Source organism: Hypanus sabinus, chromosome 26, assembly GCF_030144855.1.
Source record: "Hypanus sabinus isolate sHypSab1 chromosome 26, sHypSab1.hap1, whole genome shotgun sequence".
Classification (NCBI taxonomy): Eukaryota; Metazoa; Chordata; class Chondrichthyes; order Myliobatiformes; family Dasyatidae; genus Hypanus; species Hypanus sabinus.
The window spans coordinates 35,280,852-35,296,330 of NC_082731.1; the positions used below are offsets into that span (position 1 = coordinate 35,280,852).

General features: G+C 37.9%; 1 protein-coding gene and 1 pseudogene across 1 annotated transcript in view; both read right to left on the reverse strand.

Moving 5' to 3' along the window:
• The window catches only part of LOC132381433 (cation channel sperm-associated auxiliary subunit gamma-like), a 164,041-nt gene extending 154,303 nt beyond the window's left edge, over positions 1–9,738 (reverse strand). Inside the window, exons 1-3 of the mRNA XM_059950839.1 lie at positions 9,566–9,738; positions 5,539–5,632; positions 2,357–2,512 (exon numbers count right to left, since the gene is read on the reverse strand). Of these exons, the coding sequence (XP_059806822.1) occupies positions 2,357–2,434 (78 nt within the window). The 5' untranslated portion in view covers positions 2,435–2,512; positions 5,539–5,632; positions 9,566–9,738. The remainder of the gene's footprint in view (positions 1–2,356; positions 2,513–5,538; positions 5,633–9,565) is intronic.
• A 1,807-nt stretch (positions 9,739–11,545) lies between these two features.
• On the reverse strand, positions 11,546–12,183 carry LOC132381434 (large ribosomal subunit protein eL39-like; annotated as a pseudogene).
• Positions 12,184–15,479: the final 3,296 nt, after the last annotated feature.

Genomic DNA, 15,479 nt, shown 5'->3' on the forward strand with positions numbered 1-15,479 from the left:
CCCTAGTGCAATAAATTGGACTCTTGACCTCATAATCCCTATGACCTTGCACCTTATTGTCTGCCTGCACTGCACCTGCTCTGTAATACTTAACTATGGACCTCAATTCTTCATTCTGTTCTTGGTTTCCCTTCTACTAAGTGCACTGATGTAATGAAATGATTTGAATGGACAACATGTAAAACAAAGTTTTTCCACCCAGTACATGTGACAATAATGAACCAATTTACCATTTTCTACCTTCTTCCTTGACAGTGTATTCTAGACACCTGGCACTATGTCCACACACCTCCTTTAAATATTCCCACTCTCACCTTAATGCTGTCAAATATGTAACATCTCCATTCTGGTAAGTAGACTTGATCTCAATTTTATAAACTTCAAACAGGTATCCCTTCATCCTCCAGTTCTCCACGAGAAATAATCTAAGCGTTTCCATTTTTTAATGTAGTTAACAGTCTCCAATCCCATCAACATCCCAGTTAATCTCCTCTGCACCCTTTCCAAAACCTCCTCATCCTTCCCATTGTGTGGTGACCAGAACTGCACATTCTACTCCAGAAGTGGCTGAACCAAAGTTTTATACAGCTGCAACATGTCTTAACTTTCTTTTTATATTCAATGCCCTAACCAATGAAGACAAGCACGTCTTATACCTTTCCATCTCCTGTTGCCACTTTCAGGGAGTTATGGACTTATCTTTCAGTAGTGGCATCCATCGGTCTCAAGAGACCATGGATCTCCACCTGGAGTTTCCAGGATGCAGGCCTGGGCAGGGTTGTATGGGAGACCAGCAGTTGCCCAAGCTGCTGGCCTTCCCCTCTCCACGCCACCGATGTTGTCCAAGGGAAGGGCATTAGGACCCAAGCAGCTTGGCACCGGTGACATCGCAGAGCAATGTGTTGTTAAGTGCCTTGCTCAAGGACACAAACACGCTGCCTCAGCTGAGGCTCGAACCAGTGACCTTCAGGTTACTAGTCTGATGCCTTGCACACTAGGCCACGCGCCAACACTATCTTTCAGTATTCTTCTATCAATACATCAATGCTCCTATGGGTCTTGCCATTTAGTGTAGATGCTACTGATGCATTTGATCTTTCAAAATGCAACAACCCACATTTGTCTGTATTAACCTCCATTTGCTATTTATCCATTGGAATTTCCAACTGATCTGTATCCTACCATAAATTTCCTCACGATCTACAATTCTACCAATTTTTGAGCTATCTGCCAACTTGCTGCTCAGAATACCTACATTTGCATCCAACCCATCAATACACATCACAAACAACAAAACAGGTGATGCTTGAAGAAGACCACTGGTCACAGAACTCCTGTCCAAAAATAAATATTCCTCCACTACTACCCTCCATCTTTCATGGGCAACCCAATTTCAACTTCCTAATTCATCATGGAGGAATTTCTTTAGCCAGAGAGTGGTGAATCAGAGAGTGTAGAATTTGTTGCCACAGCTAGCTGTGGAGGCCAAGTCTTTACATGTATTTAAGGCAAGAAGTTGATAAGTTCCTGATAGGTCAGGGAACAATGAGATATTGGGAGAAGGCAGGAGATTGGGGCCAAGGAGGAAAATGGATCAGTCATGATGAAGTGGGCCAAAAGGCATAATTCTGCTCCTACAGTATAGCTTATGGTATTATGGTCTAGTCTTGACCTTAAGAATCTCCTCTGATAGCTTCCCCACCAATTAGATTGAGAAGCCCAAAAGGAGGATTAACCATTCTTGTAATCAACTTCTTTTAGTAGTTGTCCAGCATCCATAATCTAGCCTTCTAAAGGAAACTGGATCTTTCCTCATTTTGCCCTCCAGCTGGGGTTTATATGGAGCAGAAATCAGTAGTTAGCATAAGGGAGTGAAAAGTGCAATGGTATTGGGTGGATGGGAAGAGGGTGGGTTTAGTGAGGGGGATCAAAAAAAAAAGCATTTCAGGAGTTGATCTTGAAAAATCAAACAAGGATGGTGGGAGAGGATGTATTACAAGATAATTCAGTCATCTGCAAACATCTCAGTCTCGCACAATGCTAGTAAGGCCATGTAGCCTCAGTATTAAAATTGGCAGTTAACCCCAAGACTGTGGTCCTAGTTCCTCTATAGTGCTCCACAAGAATAGTCAATGACATCTCGTTACTAGACACAGTGTCAATAGTGATAAATTTCAGATTAAAATCTCTATTATGTCATCTTTTACAACTGTAACTATACTTCAATAGAACATCTTTCATTCTAAGATGATTTAGGATATCTTGAAGTAGGGAAAAGTGATAGAGTACGGTATATAGTATATCTTTTCTAATATTGCTTAAATACATGCATCTGAAAGATTTTATGAAAAATTACCTCCAAAATAGAAAAACTGTCAAATTCATTGGTTGATAAAAGAACAATCTTGCGATTAGGAACTCCTCCAAGTATCATAACTGGGTTATTATCAGACAAGTAGAAGAGGGGATATGACTTATGTGGAATAGGAATTAGATTATCAATTTTTAAAACCTAAAACAGAACAAAATTGAAAGATTGCTGAATGCATTCAGATTTTGTACCAAGTTTAATATCAAAATACTAGAAGGCATAATGCATCAGTATAAATGCCTTAAGGTTATTTTGTATCCGGATCTTTGGACTGCAGGCGAAATATTTAGGATACATATTGTGTCCTTATTACAGGAAACCAGAATGTTCTTGTGAATATTGTAGTCATTAGCACACTTAAGCAGCACCTGAGATCAAAGGCTTTGGACTTCTAAAATAGCATTATACACTTCCTTACACATCTTGTGGTGCATGAAAAAAGACATTGATGGTCATACAATATTGAAAATGATGGAAATCTGACAAAAGAGAAAAGGTCATAAAACTGAGCAGTTCGGGCAGTATCTGCAGAAGGAGAAAGTCAATGTTCCAGGTCTACAGCCCTTCAACAGAACTTGGAAAGAGAAAGGTACACATTATTTTTTTCTCAGTAGGAGAGAATGTGGGAGTTTATTTAAAGCAGAAAGAATGTCTGTGATAGGATGAGTTGAAATGGCTAAATGGGGGCAGTTTGCAATACATTCAGCTACTCCTTTCAACAGATGCTGCCTGACCTGCTGAGTTCATCCAGCTTTTTTGTATGTCTTGATTTAACCACATCATCTGCAGTGTACTTTGTGTTTACCATTCAGCTGCTGTGTCTGTCTATTATGTTGTTAACGGCAATCATCTGCTCAGCAGGCCAGGTTTGTATAATGGGATAAGGAAAACTGAGTCAATATGATATAAAAACACTAGATGAAAAATTAAGATCTGTGGAAAGATAAACATCTGATGTACCAGGCAAAGGGCTCTTTATCAGACTTGAGAAAGAGAGAATCATTAATCAAGGTAGCAACAAGGGTGGAGAACGACGTGTAAAATAAAGGCAAGTTCACTGGTAGAGAGCAGTCATGTGTAGGTAGCTCAGTTTAAGATTGAGTTCATTTAATGTATTACTAATGTAATTCTGGCCTACTGGAACATGCTCAACAAGCCAAATTATGTGTAGAGCATAAAAGCTGAAAGTTGGTATTTGTATAGTCATATTGTATAGTGTGTTATATACACAGTGAGTGCACCTTATCTGAAAATCCAAAATCCAAATTTTTTTTGGGACTTGACATGATGCCACAAATAGATAATTCCACAAGGCACTGGAAAGTTACCCAGGTGAAGCACAGGTCTCTATGCATCACAGACAGTTTTGAGAAGTGACCTGACATTCCCTTTTGGTATCAGTCTGTTTTCAGTAGTTATCACAACCGTACCTTTGTGCGTTACTCGCGGTGATTACCATGCGTTTTTCATTTACTCTCTGCTCTGTGTTGGGAAAATGTTGTTGAAAATGTCTAAAAGGCTTGCAATTACCCCTATGGGTAATGGCTTAAAATAAGGTTAAAGAAGCAGATTTTATGTTCATCTGTAACACAGGTAGTCAAGTTGCTGGAAAATCTGGACAGCAGTGCAAGTGTGAAGCATCTAACAGAGAAGTATTGTGCTGGAATGACCACCATCTATGACCTGAAGAAGCAGAAGGACAAACTGTTAAAATTCTATGCTGAAAGTAATAAACAAAAGTTAATGACAAATAGAAAAATACTGCAACGAACAAAAATGAAGATCTCGGTCATGTTTTGAAAGAATGGATTTGTCAGGATCAGAGTGAATGCTTAACGGCACGCTGACCATGAAACAAGCAAAGTTCTATCGCTGACACTGTAAAATGTTGTGCTAACCACTATGCTACTGTGCTGCCCCAAGGTGTGGTACGGTAGAAAGCAAAGATGATCATCTTTGGCTACACCATGATATTGATCAGCTGGAAAGTTATGTGGCAAAGGCAGATAGAATTTAATCCTGATAATTGCAAAGTGATCCATTTTGGAAGATCAAATAATACATACAGTACATAGGAAATAGGAGAGGTTTACAGAGTGTAGCTGAACAGAGAGGCCTTGGGGCTTACAAATCCACAGATCTCCATAAGTTGGTGGAAGGAGGAGATAGGTTGGCAAAGAAGGCATATAGGATTCTTGCCTTCATTAGCCATGACACAGAACATAAAAGCAGAGGAAGTTATGTCACAACTTTACAAAACATTGGTTAGGCTATAACTATGTGCAGTTCTGGTTCCCGCACTATAGAAATGATGCTGTACCATGGACAGAGTATAGCTGAGATTCACCCAGATATTATCTGGACTGGAGCGGAAAAATTAAATAGACTGGGTTTATTTACCCTGGAGCTGAAGAGGCCAAGGGAGAGTGAGGGGGTGGGGAATGCTGGTAAAGATATACAAAATTATAAGGTGTCTAGATGGTGAGAGTCTTTTTCACATGGTGGGAATATCTAATGCAAGAAGGCATAGCTGCAGGTTGAGAAGTAGGAGTGTAGCAGAAACCTGAAGATGAATTCCTTCATTGACAGAGAGGTTGGAATCTGGAAAGCATTGACTAAGTAGCTGGTGGAGGCAGGTATTCTGAAAACATTTAAGCAGCAGCTAAACACTTGAATTAACAATGCACAGATAGCTACAAACCAAATGTGGGTAAATGAGACGAGTACGATGGTCATCATGGACATGATGGATTGAAGGTCCAACTTCTGTTCTGTATGACTATGAATTATGCAATGAAGAATACATCTGAGTGCAACGGTATTCCTGAGTCTTCTCCTGGGACTTGCATGTAAAACCAAGGGGAAGCTGCTGACATGATGAAGGAAGCCCTGAAAGCCACCAGAGATGGAGGACCTTCATTGCTATCCTAAGCGCCACCAGCGTAACAGGCAACAATAACTAATTATTATCATCAGAATGCTCTTCAGATTCACAGTTGCTGCCTTTTGACAATTCTATTGAGCATTGCATTTAGAATACTTAAGATACCCTGGTTGGAAGAAAGTTGATAAATATCCATGCTAATAGCAGAAGGCAACTAGATTCAGCAAGATTAATTGAAATTATTCAAGCAAATAAACCTAATAAAGAACCAAAAACTGCTAACCTCATGTCCAATGTCAAACTGCCTGATAGCCTTGTCAACATCTATTTCGAAATTCACTTTCAGATTTAAGTAACCATCAACATTTAAAAGAATTCTGGAGGAAACAACGTTGAGCAAAAAAAAACACAAATTTAAGTTTAAACAACAACATCTTAATCTATATTTAGGTATTAACTAAACAGAAAAATACATCTTATCAAAACCACACATTGAAGGCAAATCCTTACATTTCTAGCAAAGAAATATGTTAATGCTACAATACTTCTGTTTTCAATAATATAATTGTTGGCACTCTGCACATTAAGCTAGACTTTGGTCAGTAGGAAAATAATCAACCAATTAACACTAGAGGGACTAGGGGGAGGCAATATGCAAGAAGCTACAGATAGTCATGGACTCCACTCAACAGATTATGATCAAATTATTTCATAAAGCCAGGTGGCACTGCCTCAAAAATGTCATGGACTCTGTCCAATATATCATGGGCCAATCCATTCACAACACCTGGAGTCACCGCTTCAAAGAGGTCATGGACTCTCCCAATAAATCATGGGCAAATCCATTTCTAAAACCAGTAGTTGCTACCTCAAGAAGGTCATGCACTCTACCCAATCAATCATGGGCAAATCGGTTCCTAACACCAGTAGTATCTACAGGAGGCACACCTCAAGAAGGCAACATCTATCATTAATGACCCCAGATCCCCATCATCTAGGCCATGCCATCTTCTTACATGTACCATCAGGAGGAGGTACAGAAGCCCAAAATCCCAAGTCACTAGGTTCAATAACAGTTCAATAACTAGGTTCCTTCCATCATTCAATTCTTGAACTACAGTTTAGCAAGACTATGACTACTTTTATCAATTTTCAATAAAATGACAGTGGACCCCTGCATTTACTACTCTGAGAAAAAAAAAATTACTCTTGACATCACCCCTACACTTTAATCACCTTAAAATTATGCCCTGACATATTAGGCATTTCCACCATGGGGGAAAAGCCCATGGACAACCTGTCCACTCTACCTATGCCTCTTATCATCTTATACACCTCTATCAAGTCACCTCTCATCTTACATCACTCTAAAAAGAAAAGTCCTATTTCATTCAACCTTTCTTCATAGGACATGCTCTTTAATCCAGGCAGCATCTTGGAAAATCTCTGTACCCTCTCTAAAATTTTCACATCCTAAGGCGACCAGAACTGAACACAATACTCCAAGTGTGGTCTAACCAGAGTTTTATTGAGCTGCAACATTACGTTTTAATCCCCCGACTACTGGAGAAATGGAAGAGCATGGAATTATTGTTCTTCAATATAGATTGTCCATTACTCTTGTGCATGAGCAGGTATCATGTGAACAGACATGATTTAATTTCATCAGACCTATGCAAAGGGAAACACTGTGCCCATTGGAGAAATTGTGCACACCTAAGAAAATTTTATGGAAAGGGAAATGGTTGTGACTTATTTCACAAAACATCACTTAAATAGTGGAGAGTGCAGTGAGGACTACGAAAGAGACCCTGAAGAAGGTGGTATCACTAGCATGTGGGGATCTTCCGATATCCAGGCAATCTTTCTTTCTTCTTTCTTTTTCTCTCTTTTTTTTAAAGATAGGGATGTCAAGGGGGGAAGGGTTAAGGGGAGGGGGGAGAGCTGATATTATACTATTATTCTATTCATTCTATGTAATCATCTTAAAAATTGAATATATAAAAAAGGTATCGTTAGGCATCAATAGTAGAGCATACTTGGATTAAATAACCACCGATAATTCATCTGCTGAATGATAACTGTCCTTTATTCCTCAATGTTTACATTGTGCCAAAGCTAACTTATTCCTATTTGCAACCCAGCACCTAATCCCAAACAGATAATTTTAAAGGATGGTTAAGATTGGTCCACTTTAATTGGTATAGACTCATACTAGGTAAGGTTGACCAACTTCCTTTCTGGAAGATTTGTTTTTATACAACAATCATCTAGTTTCATAATCACCATGAATAATTTTTACTCTATCAGTATAATATCTGAAAGTATTATTCCCCAGAAGAGAGATTGAAGCTCATCTCTGGATCAATTCTCCAGGTCTCAATATTAGTCTGGTGTTTAACCATTACATTATAACTAGCGCACAATGGTTTATTGAGCAAACACTGTCAGATTATTCCTCACATTGTACTATCACCATTATTCTATTTGCACTTTCTCACCTCTCCCTTTCTTCAATCAATATTTTAATTTCCTCCAGCTCACCAGATTTTCAACATACATCCTCAGGTTTCATGGTCAATACGTCTAATTTGCTCATGCTGCTTCATTTCACAAACCGGATTCATACAGTTTTCAAATACTCACAGATTTGTCATACTCCCTACAGGAGATGATAAGACTAGTGGAAGGTCCTCAACTTGGAACATTACCTGCTTCTGTTTGATGCTGCCTGATCTACAGAATAGTTCTGGCATGTTACATTTCTCTTTGGATTTTTTTTAGGCATCCATTAGTCTCGAGAGATCATGGATTTGCGCCTTGGAAGGTTTCCAGGGTGCAGGCCTGGGCAGGGTTGTATGGGACCGGCAGTTGCCCATGCTGCAAGCCTTCCCCTCTCCATGCCACCGATGTTGTCCAAGGGAAGGGCAAGGGCCGATACAGCTTGGCACCAGTGTCGTCGCAGAGCAATATGTGGTTAAGTGCCTTGTTCAAGGATTTTTAGCATCTACAATATTTTGCTTTTGGATAGTTCATTAATTAGTCTGTTAAAATCTGGGGTTAGGTGTGTTTAAAATACAAGTAGTATTCTTCTCATGAAAACATAAGTTAAAAAAAATTAAAAATATTTACCCTATTGAATAAGACTACTACTATCAAATAAAAACTTGCGTATGCAGTTTTTTAAAATCAAGAGATTTTTGCAACAGTTAGTGGTGCAAAATAACCTCACGTTAAATTTACAAAGAGCATCCAACTATTGATAACGGAACAGGAAGTGTCGATTTCTATATTCCAGTTTAAAATTCTCTTGTCTAGCACCTTTCACACTAAAATATCTGGACCACAGGAATTGCCCCCACCCCACCCTGACCCATCATCTTCCTCCGAGCAGTATAGACACTCTTCAGGTTGCGTAAGTGTTTATAGAACTATCTGGGACCAAAAGTTTCTGCAAGTTGTAAACACCCTTGCTCAAGGTTCCCTCTAATTTGTAATGATCAGTGTCCACAAAAATCTTGTGCTGTGCAATTTTTTGCCCAGTGAAAACAATATCGGTGTATTAAATAATTTCTTCAATAATAGCAGTATAAATAAGCCAGTTCTAAAATCTACAAATCATAGCAAACTCTACATTGTCAACACTGTCCGCATTAAAAACTGGAAAAGGAAATGTGATTGTGCACAGTCGGGACATACTTAACATGCCAACAGGGTAGAGGGCGACAACCTTTTGTGCACAGTTTAAATTCCTTTGTGCACTAGTAGTGAAAGATGTGTGTGTGCATACACACATATCCCACCCCCCAAAAGGAACATTGCTCTTGACAAATATCATTATTAGCAGACATCACAAAAAGTTGTATTGACAGGTTAATTAGCTATACATCAATACAAACATAGTTAATTTTAAATTTTAGTTAGAATTAGTTAATTCATACCAGTCTGTATTATATACATTTAAAACATACTGCACTATAGGAGTTGCTGGACCACAAAAGTAGGGGTTCCCAACTTGGGGTCCATAGACCCCCTTGCTTGATGGTATTGGTCCAAGACAAAAAAGGTTGAGAACCCCTGGATTACAGTGCTTGAACCTGCACTAGCAAAGACTCATATTAGCACCATTGTCTTTAAAACTACTGTATACCATAATACATCTAAAGTTTTAATGTTTTTTTAGTAAATCCCTCTGTTCTAATGAGGTGAAAAACTACTTAAATGGGGAACTGATGAATGCAATAAGTACAGCACATTATCATTTCACAATATAATTCTACTGAGGTTAATTTTTACATTGTCATTCTTACTTCTTGTCTGGAATATGAAAACCAATTTTATTGCTTGTGATAGTAACTTCAGATACCACGGATCCATTCCTATAAGGTAAAGGAACATACCACGCCACTCCACAAATGTCCTCCAAACATTCAGAATCTGCAACACAAAATAAAAGGTGGTCCTGGAACCATATGAATGAAAATACCTAATCACATTAATTCCATCACAAAATTAAGGAATGAAAACTTATTATCGTCACTCTTACAAAGAGGGGCGGCACGGTAGCGTAGTGGTTAACACAACAATTTAATTTACAGGCGACCAGGGCTCAATTCCCACTACTGCCAGTGAGTAATCGCATGGAGCTTCCTCCCACAGTCCAAAGATGTGCCGGGTGGTAGGTAAATTGGTCATTGTAAATTGTCCCATGATTAGGCTAGGGTTAAATCGGGGGATTGCGGAGCGGCATGGCACACAAAGCTAGAAGTGCCTATTCTGCACTGTATCTCAATAAATATTTTCTTTTTAAAAAAAAAAGCCATTTTACTGGTTATGACTAGTAGCTTATGCTATACTAACTTAAAAAATGTCATGGTAGCTTGATAGGAAATATTAGCTGGTATATTCAGCCAAAGAGCCTGTTTATATGCTGTATAGCTCTATGAATCCATGACTCTGAGTACAGTATTATCCCTCGTTACTCTCAAATCATTCCAAAGTACCAATCCAAGCCCATCATGATCTCCCATGTAAATGGTGCTGAAATCAAACATAATAAGCTCTTGGCTATTTTAATGTTTCTTTTCACCTTATTAATTAGAATACTAATTAGAAATCACAAAAATTAATTCCAAATTCTCTAGCATCAAATTCTAAGAATTCCCAAGTTACAGTCTCTAACAGGCACATGCAAATCTGTGCTGCCTTTTGAGTGGAATGTTAAACCACGTTAAAAATAAAATAAAATCACAAAATTCTGGCAGAACTCAGCAGGCCAAACAGCATCTATGGGAGGAGGTAGTAACGACATTTCAGGCCGAAACCCTTCATCAGGTTAAACCATGTGCTTTTTTTGGTGTACATAAATGATATCATTATTGTAAATTAATTTGTGTCCAGGCCAACACTCATCCTTAACCAGCATCACTAAAACAGATCTTATCTTTTCATATTGTTATTTGACTGTTCCCCATATGTGCAAATTTCCTGCATTATAGCAGAGATCACACCTCAAAGAACTGGAAAGAACTGAGAGTTATATTTTGTCCTTTTTGTGAAAGATTGTACATGACTTTTTAAATTCTTATTATACTCACCTAGAGTCCGGTTTATGCAGAATTAACTTTCTTTTAAAAATAAACCATATAAAGCCAATGTTCAAAAAGAGTGTATTGTCAGTTCTTAATAAATATGAAACTTGGCATAGGTTTACTTTAGAATATGTTATTATTGAACTGCTATATTTGAACTGCTCCTCAACCCTGTGCATGCACAACCCTGTCACCATGGTGGTTTCTGGTTCCAAGTGAACCCCTTGAATTGAATTTCTTTATTACGTGCACATAATTACACACCAGGTAACTACAGGGTATGTGTATGTTCTTGTGTGTAATATTAGATCTTCATTTCAAGCACGCTTTACCCAGGGAGAATAACGTTTGAGAGTGATTGCGTTTAGGCCAAGCTGACCTACAAATCAGAACTCACTTCTTTACCAATTAGCTTCATACCGCCTTTGCCAACTTTGAAGCTGACTACACCTCCCACTGCTGGACTGTTGGACTAAAGTCAAAATAAAACAGCCTAATAAGTGCCAAACTTGATTTTTATCTTTTGAGTATGGGGGAGCAGCACTAGAAAAAACTTGGCAGTCAAACCACAGGCCTGTCGACTTCCTTCAAGCCATCCATTTCCCTCTGCAGATTAGAACTCATGCTGTTTTTTTATGCCAAACAGCAATAGCTTTATTTTTCAACAATAGAAAATAAAGAAAATGTTGTTCTGCCAGCATTAGCTCAGATCCGCAATTCTATTCTCCCACATGGTAGAAGATAGTTCTGTGTTAAGCTGACGACACTGTGCCAGAGGGAGTGAATCTTTTTACAAGCCCAGTTTGGTCCTTCTCCGATGTCTCCTTTTTGAATTGTATCTGATCTTGTTGTCGGTTTTCACACAGATCCATTGCAGGATCCACTGGTTCTACTTCATCTTCTTGGCGAGAAATCGCTTGATCCAGAAGGTTTTGTGCGATGGCATGGCCGAAACTGTAATTCCCACAATGGCGAGAGACAAGAAAGAAGCTCATGCTGTATTTTTAAATAGAAGAGTTACATCAAGAATCATGTAGTCATCTGTTACAATCTTTAATCGAAATATATGTGAAAAACATATGCTTTAGTCCTCTGATACCTTTCCTTTTTTATTTGGTGGTCAATTTTTTTTTTAAATTTAAAATACTGTTGCATTGCCTTCATCTCCAATTGCACATTTTATTTGTAGAGTATACTCACCATCATCAGCCATTGCTGCTGCATTTATGGAAATCCCCAGCAACTCTGGTAGATTGTAAACTGATTTGACTGGGGGTTGAAATTTTATATTGACAATAGGACTCATCCCCTGAAGGTATGCAGATCGAGCAGCTAATTCATTTTCCTCCTAAAAAGAAAAATTGTTGCAAAACAGGGAATTACAGTATGTGAATAAAACTGAACAGTTTAAAAGTAATATTATGAGCAGACAAAAGTACATAATAATGGAAATATTGATAAATCTACCATGGAGTTGATTAGAAATCAAGTACAGATTTTCAACATAGTCACAAATTATTCTATAGTAAAAATAACCAAATCAACAAATAATAATGTTTAAAAATTGATCATTTTGTGACCAAAAGAGGATGAAATCACAACTATTTTGACTATGTTATTCATTTACAAAGTTTTTTGGGTGTTTGTTTATTTCTTCACCTCTCCATATTTCCATGCAACAAAGGGCAGCCATTTTGGCTTATTAAGTCAACCAGTTCAAAGAGCAATCATAGTCACACAATCATTCTTCTATTCATTGGGCCAGTTTATAAAAACCAACCCACACACTGTTGTGATGCCTGGTTGACAAAAGTCTGCATGAAGAGTTAACTTCAGTCTAAACTGGAATTAAATATTCAAAGATTCAAAGTATACTTATTAAAGATCTACGTATACAGATTACAACTCTCAGATTCATCTCCCCACAGGCAGCCACAAAACAAAGAAACACCATAGAATCTGTTCAAGAAAATATCAAATACCCAATGTGCAAGGAAAAGAGCAACTTGTGCAAACTGCAAGAAGTGAGCAAACAACATGTAGACTATCAAACTAGTAGTATTCAGTTTAGTGCCATTAGGGGCCGTGCCAATAGCCAATACAGGCTGCAGGGCTATTCTTTGCCCAAGCACCCTAGTCTGTATTAGTCAAAACACTCAAAAACAGCAAGAGAGTAACCAGAATCCAGAAACACATGTAACATGAAGAGTCCCAAAACAAGTCCACAGCCTCACCAATGGATCCCAAGACTCCTGACTTCCCTCTGACAGCAGCTAGCAAGACGGAGAGGAAGACAAGTTAGATACGGGCAGACGGCAACGAACACCTGCTCATCCTCCATAACTTTAACCTTGCTGAACTTCTCAATCAGAGAGAGGCAAGGGAGTCAATCATGGGCTTCCACATCATCTCCAGTCTACACTCTCTGCTCCAAATTTCATCGTTCTCCCTCCCTCACTTCCTTTATCTTTAAGTAAATTAACTGAAAATGTGGTAGTTAAACATACCTTGGGGATCTGGATACAATTTAGAAAACACTTTGGTTTATTAAGATTTTCCCTTTCTAGTCCCATTTTTTCTTAATTATTTTTAAACCTTCTCTGACTGATATAGTTTTTAAACAATGGCATAGATTAGGTATTAAATGTTTCCTGGATCTGTTTGTAGGAGGAAGTCTTTCCTCGTTCGAACAACTGTCAACTAAATATAGTTTACCAAAAACCCACTTTTTCCAATATTTACAAATTAGAGACTTTCTGCAATCTCAATTATATACATTTCCTAAAAGTCCTGATAAGAACTTATTAGATGAAATTCCTAATTTGAAACCATTTTATAATGGTTCAATATCCAATATTTATGATGTTGATGGGAATGAGAATGATTCTTTAGACAAAATCAAAAATCTTTAGGAACAGGATTTACAGACTTCAATTTCTGAAGAAAATTGGAATGAAATTTTTAAACTGGTTAATACTTCATCATTATGTGCCCATCATTCCCTCCTACAATTTAAAGTGGTTCTTAGGGCTTATATGACCAAGGATAAGTTATCATATGTTCATAAGCTATATATCATAAGCTATCATTCATATGCTTTGGGCATGCCCAAGCCTTGAAAAATATTGGAAGAAAAGTATTCCAAAGTTTTTCTGCACTTCTTAAAGTAAATTTTAAGCCTAATCCTTTGACCGCCTTATTTGGTATTGTTGGAGGGAAAGATACCATTTTGAAGAAATCTGACTTGCACATTCTAGCTTTTATCTCTCTTATGGCTAGAAGGACGCTCTTGCTTAAATGGAAGGATGCTGCTCCACCTAATCACACTCAGTGGTTACAGGATGTTATGGCATGCTTAAATTTAGAAATTTAACTACCTCAAACAATACCTGTACTTAAGTACTTGCAAGTATTTAATGTGCTTCTCCTCATTGTTTCAACCAAAACTTTTCTATTTCTTCCCAGGATAATTCTTAATCGTTCAGCAGTAAAAGACATCACGCCTCATCGTCATTGTTGGCTTTATAAGGGACTAGACATTTATTCATCCAAAAAAAAAATACATCTACAGCAAATGGAAGTTCTAGTGCAGTCAGTTTAACCCATGTGACTACACTCAAAAAATGACTACTGCTGCTATAACAACCAATCATAAATTATTATTTTTTTATAAACATCAGGAAGCAAGTTTTGATATCCACATCAGTTTTCACTCTATATAGTACACTTCCAGACAGAAGTTTGTAGGCCTTTCCTGATTGAGGCATTTGAGCAGAGAAAAAAAGAAAATCAGAATTAACATTGCAGTAATGAGCACCCACACTCAAAATAGGATAACTTGTATTTTTATATGCTCCATGAATCAATTTAAATTAAACATTTTTGAATATTGGATTCAAAGTGCTATGAAATTTGTTTTGGGTACTGTATTTCTGAAATTAGTTCTGTATTTCTCAGATCAGTCTATATTGCCTTTGAATGTGGACTTGTACCCACCTTCAGCAGTATTTACTAGAGATCAGAACAAAGTTGGGTAATTTACTTTGATACTTCATCTTAAATATGTGCTTACTTTAGGGCTCCCAAAACCCTTCGCCCAGGGGTCCAATGTCCTGATTTCCAATTCCAGCCAATAATATCTAAAAACCTTTTCATTTCTCTTCATACACAAGTTCTCCACTGTGACCTGTGCCTCAATCACCAGCATTTCAAGACCTCTCCTGGAGAACCTTGACACACTCTTCTTGCTGCTCTCTCCTCTAAGGCAATCCCAACGCCTGGCTTCCTTGAAGAATCCCTTCAAGGCAGACATCCTCTTCTAAATGTCGTGCTTTAACTTGGCACTGAGTGCAATAATTTGCAAGGGCTTCTATTGGAACACCATAGGTCGTGACTCAGCAAACCTTTTCCAATGGACTCCACACTAATCCTGCTGTATATTTGGTTTCAGCATTTATGATTTTTTTTTTGTTTTTAAAAGAACCCCGATTAAAGTTGGTGTTATTGACAACAATGCTTTAATGCACCAAAAATAATAAAAATCCAATATCTAGGCATAGCTCATGCAAAATTAACAATACCCATTTTTTAAACTTGCACCACTTTCATAAAACTGTATTAAACATGTTCCTAT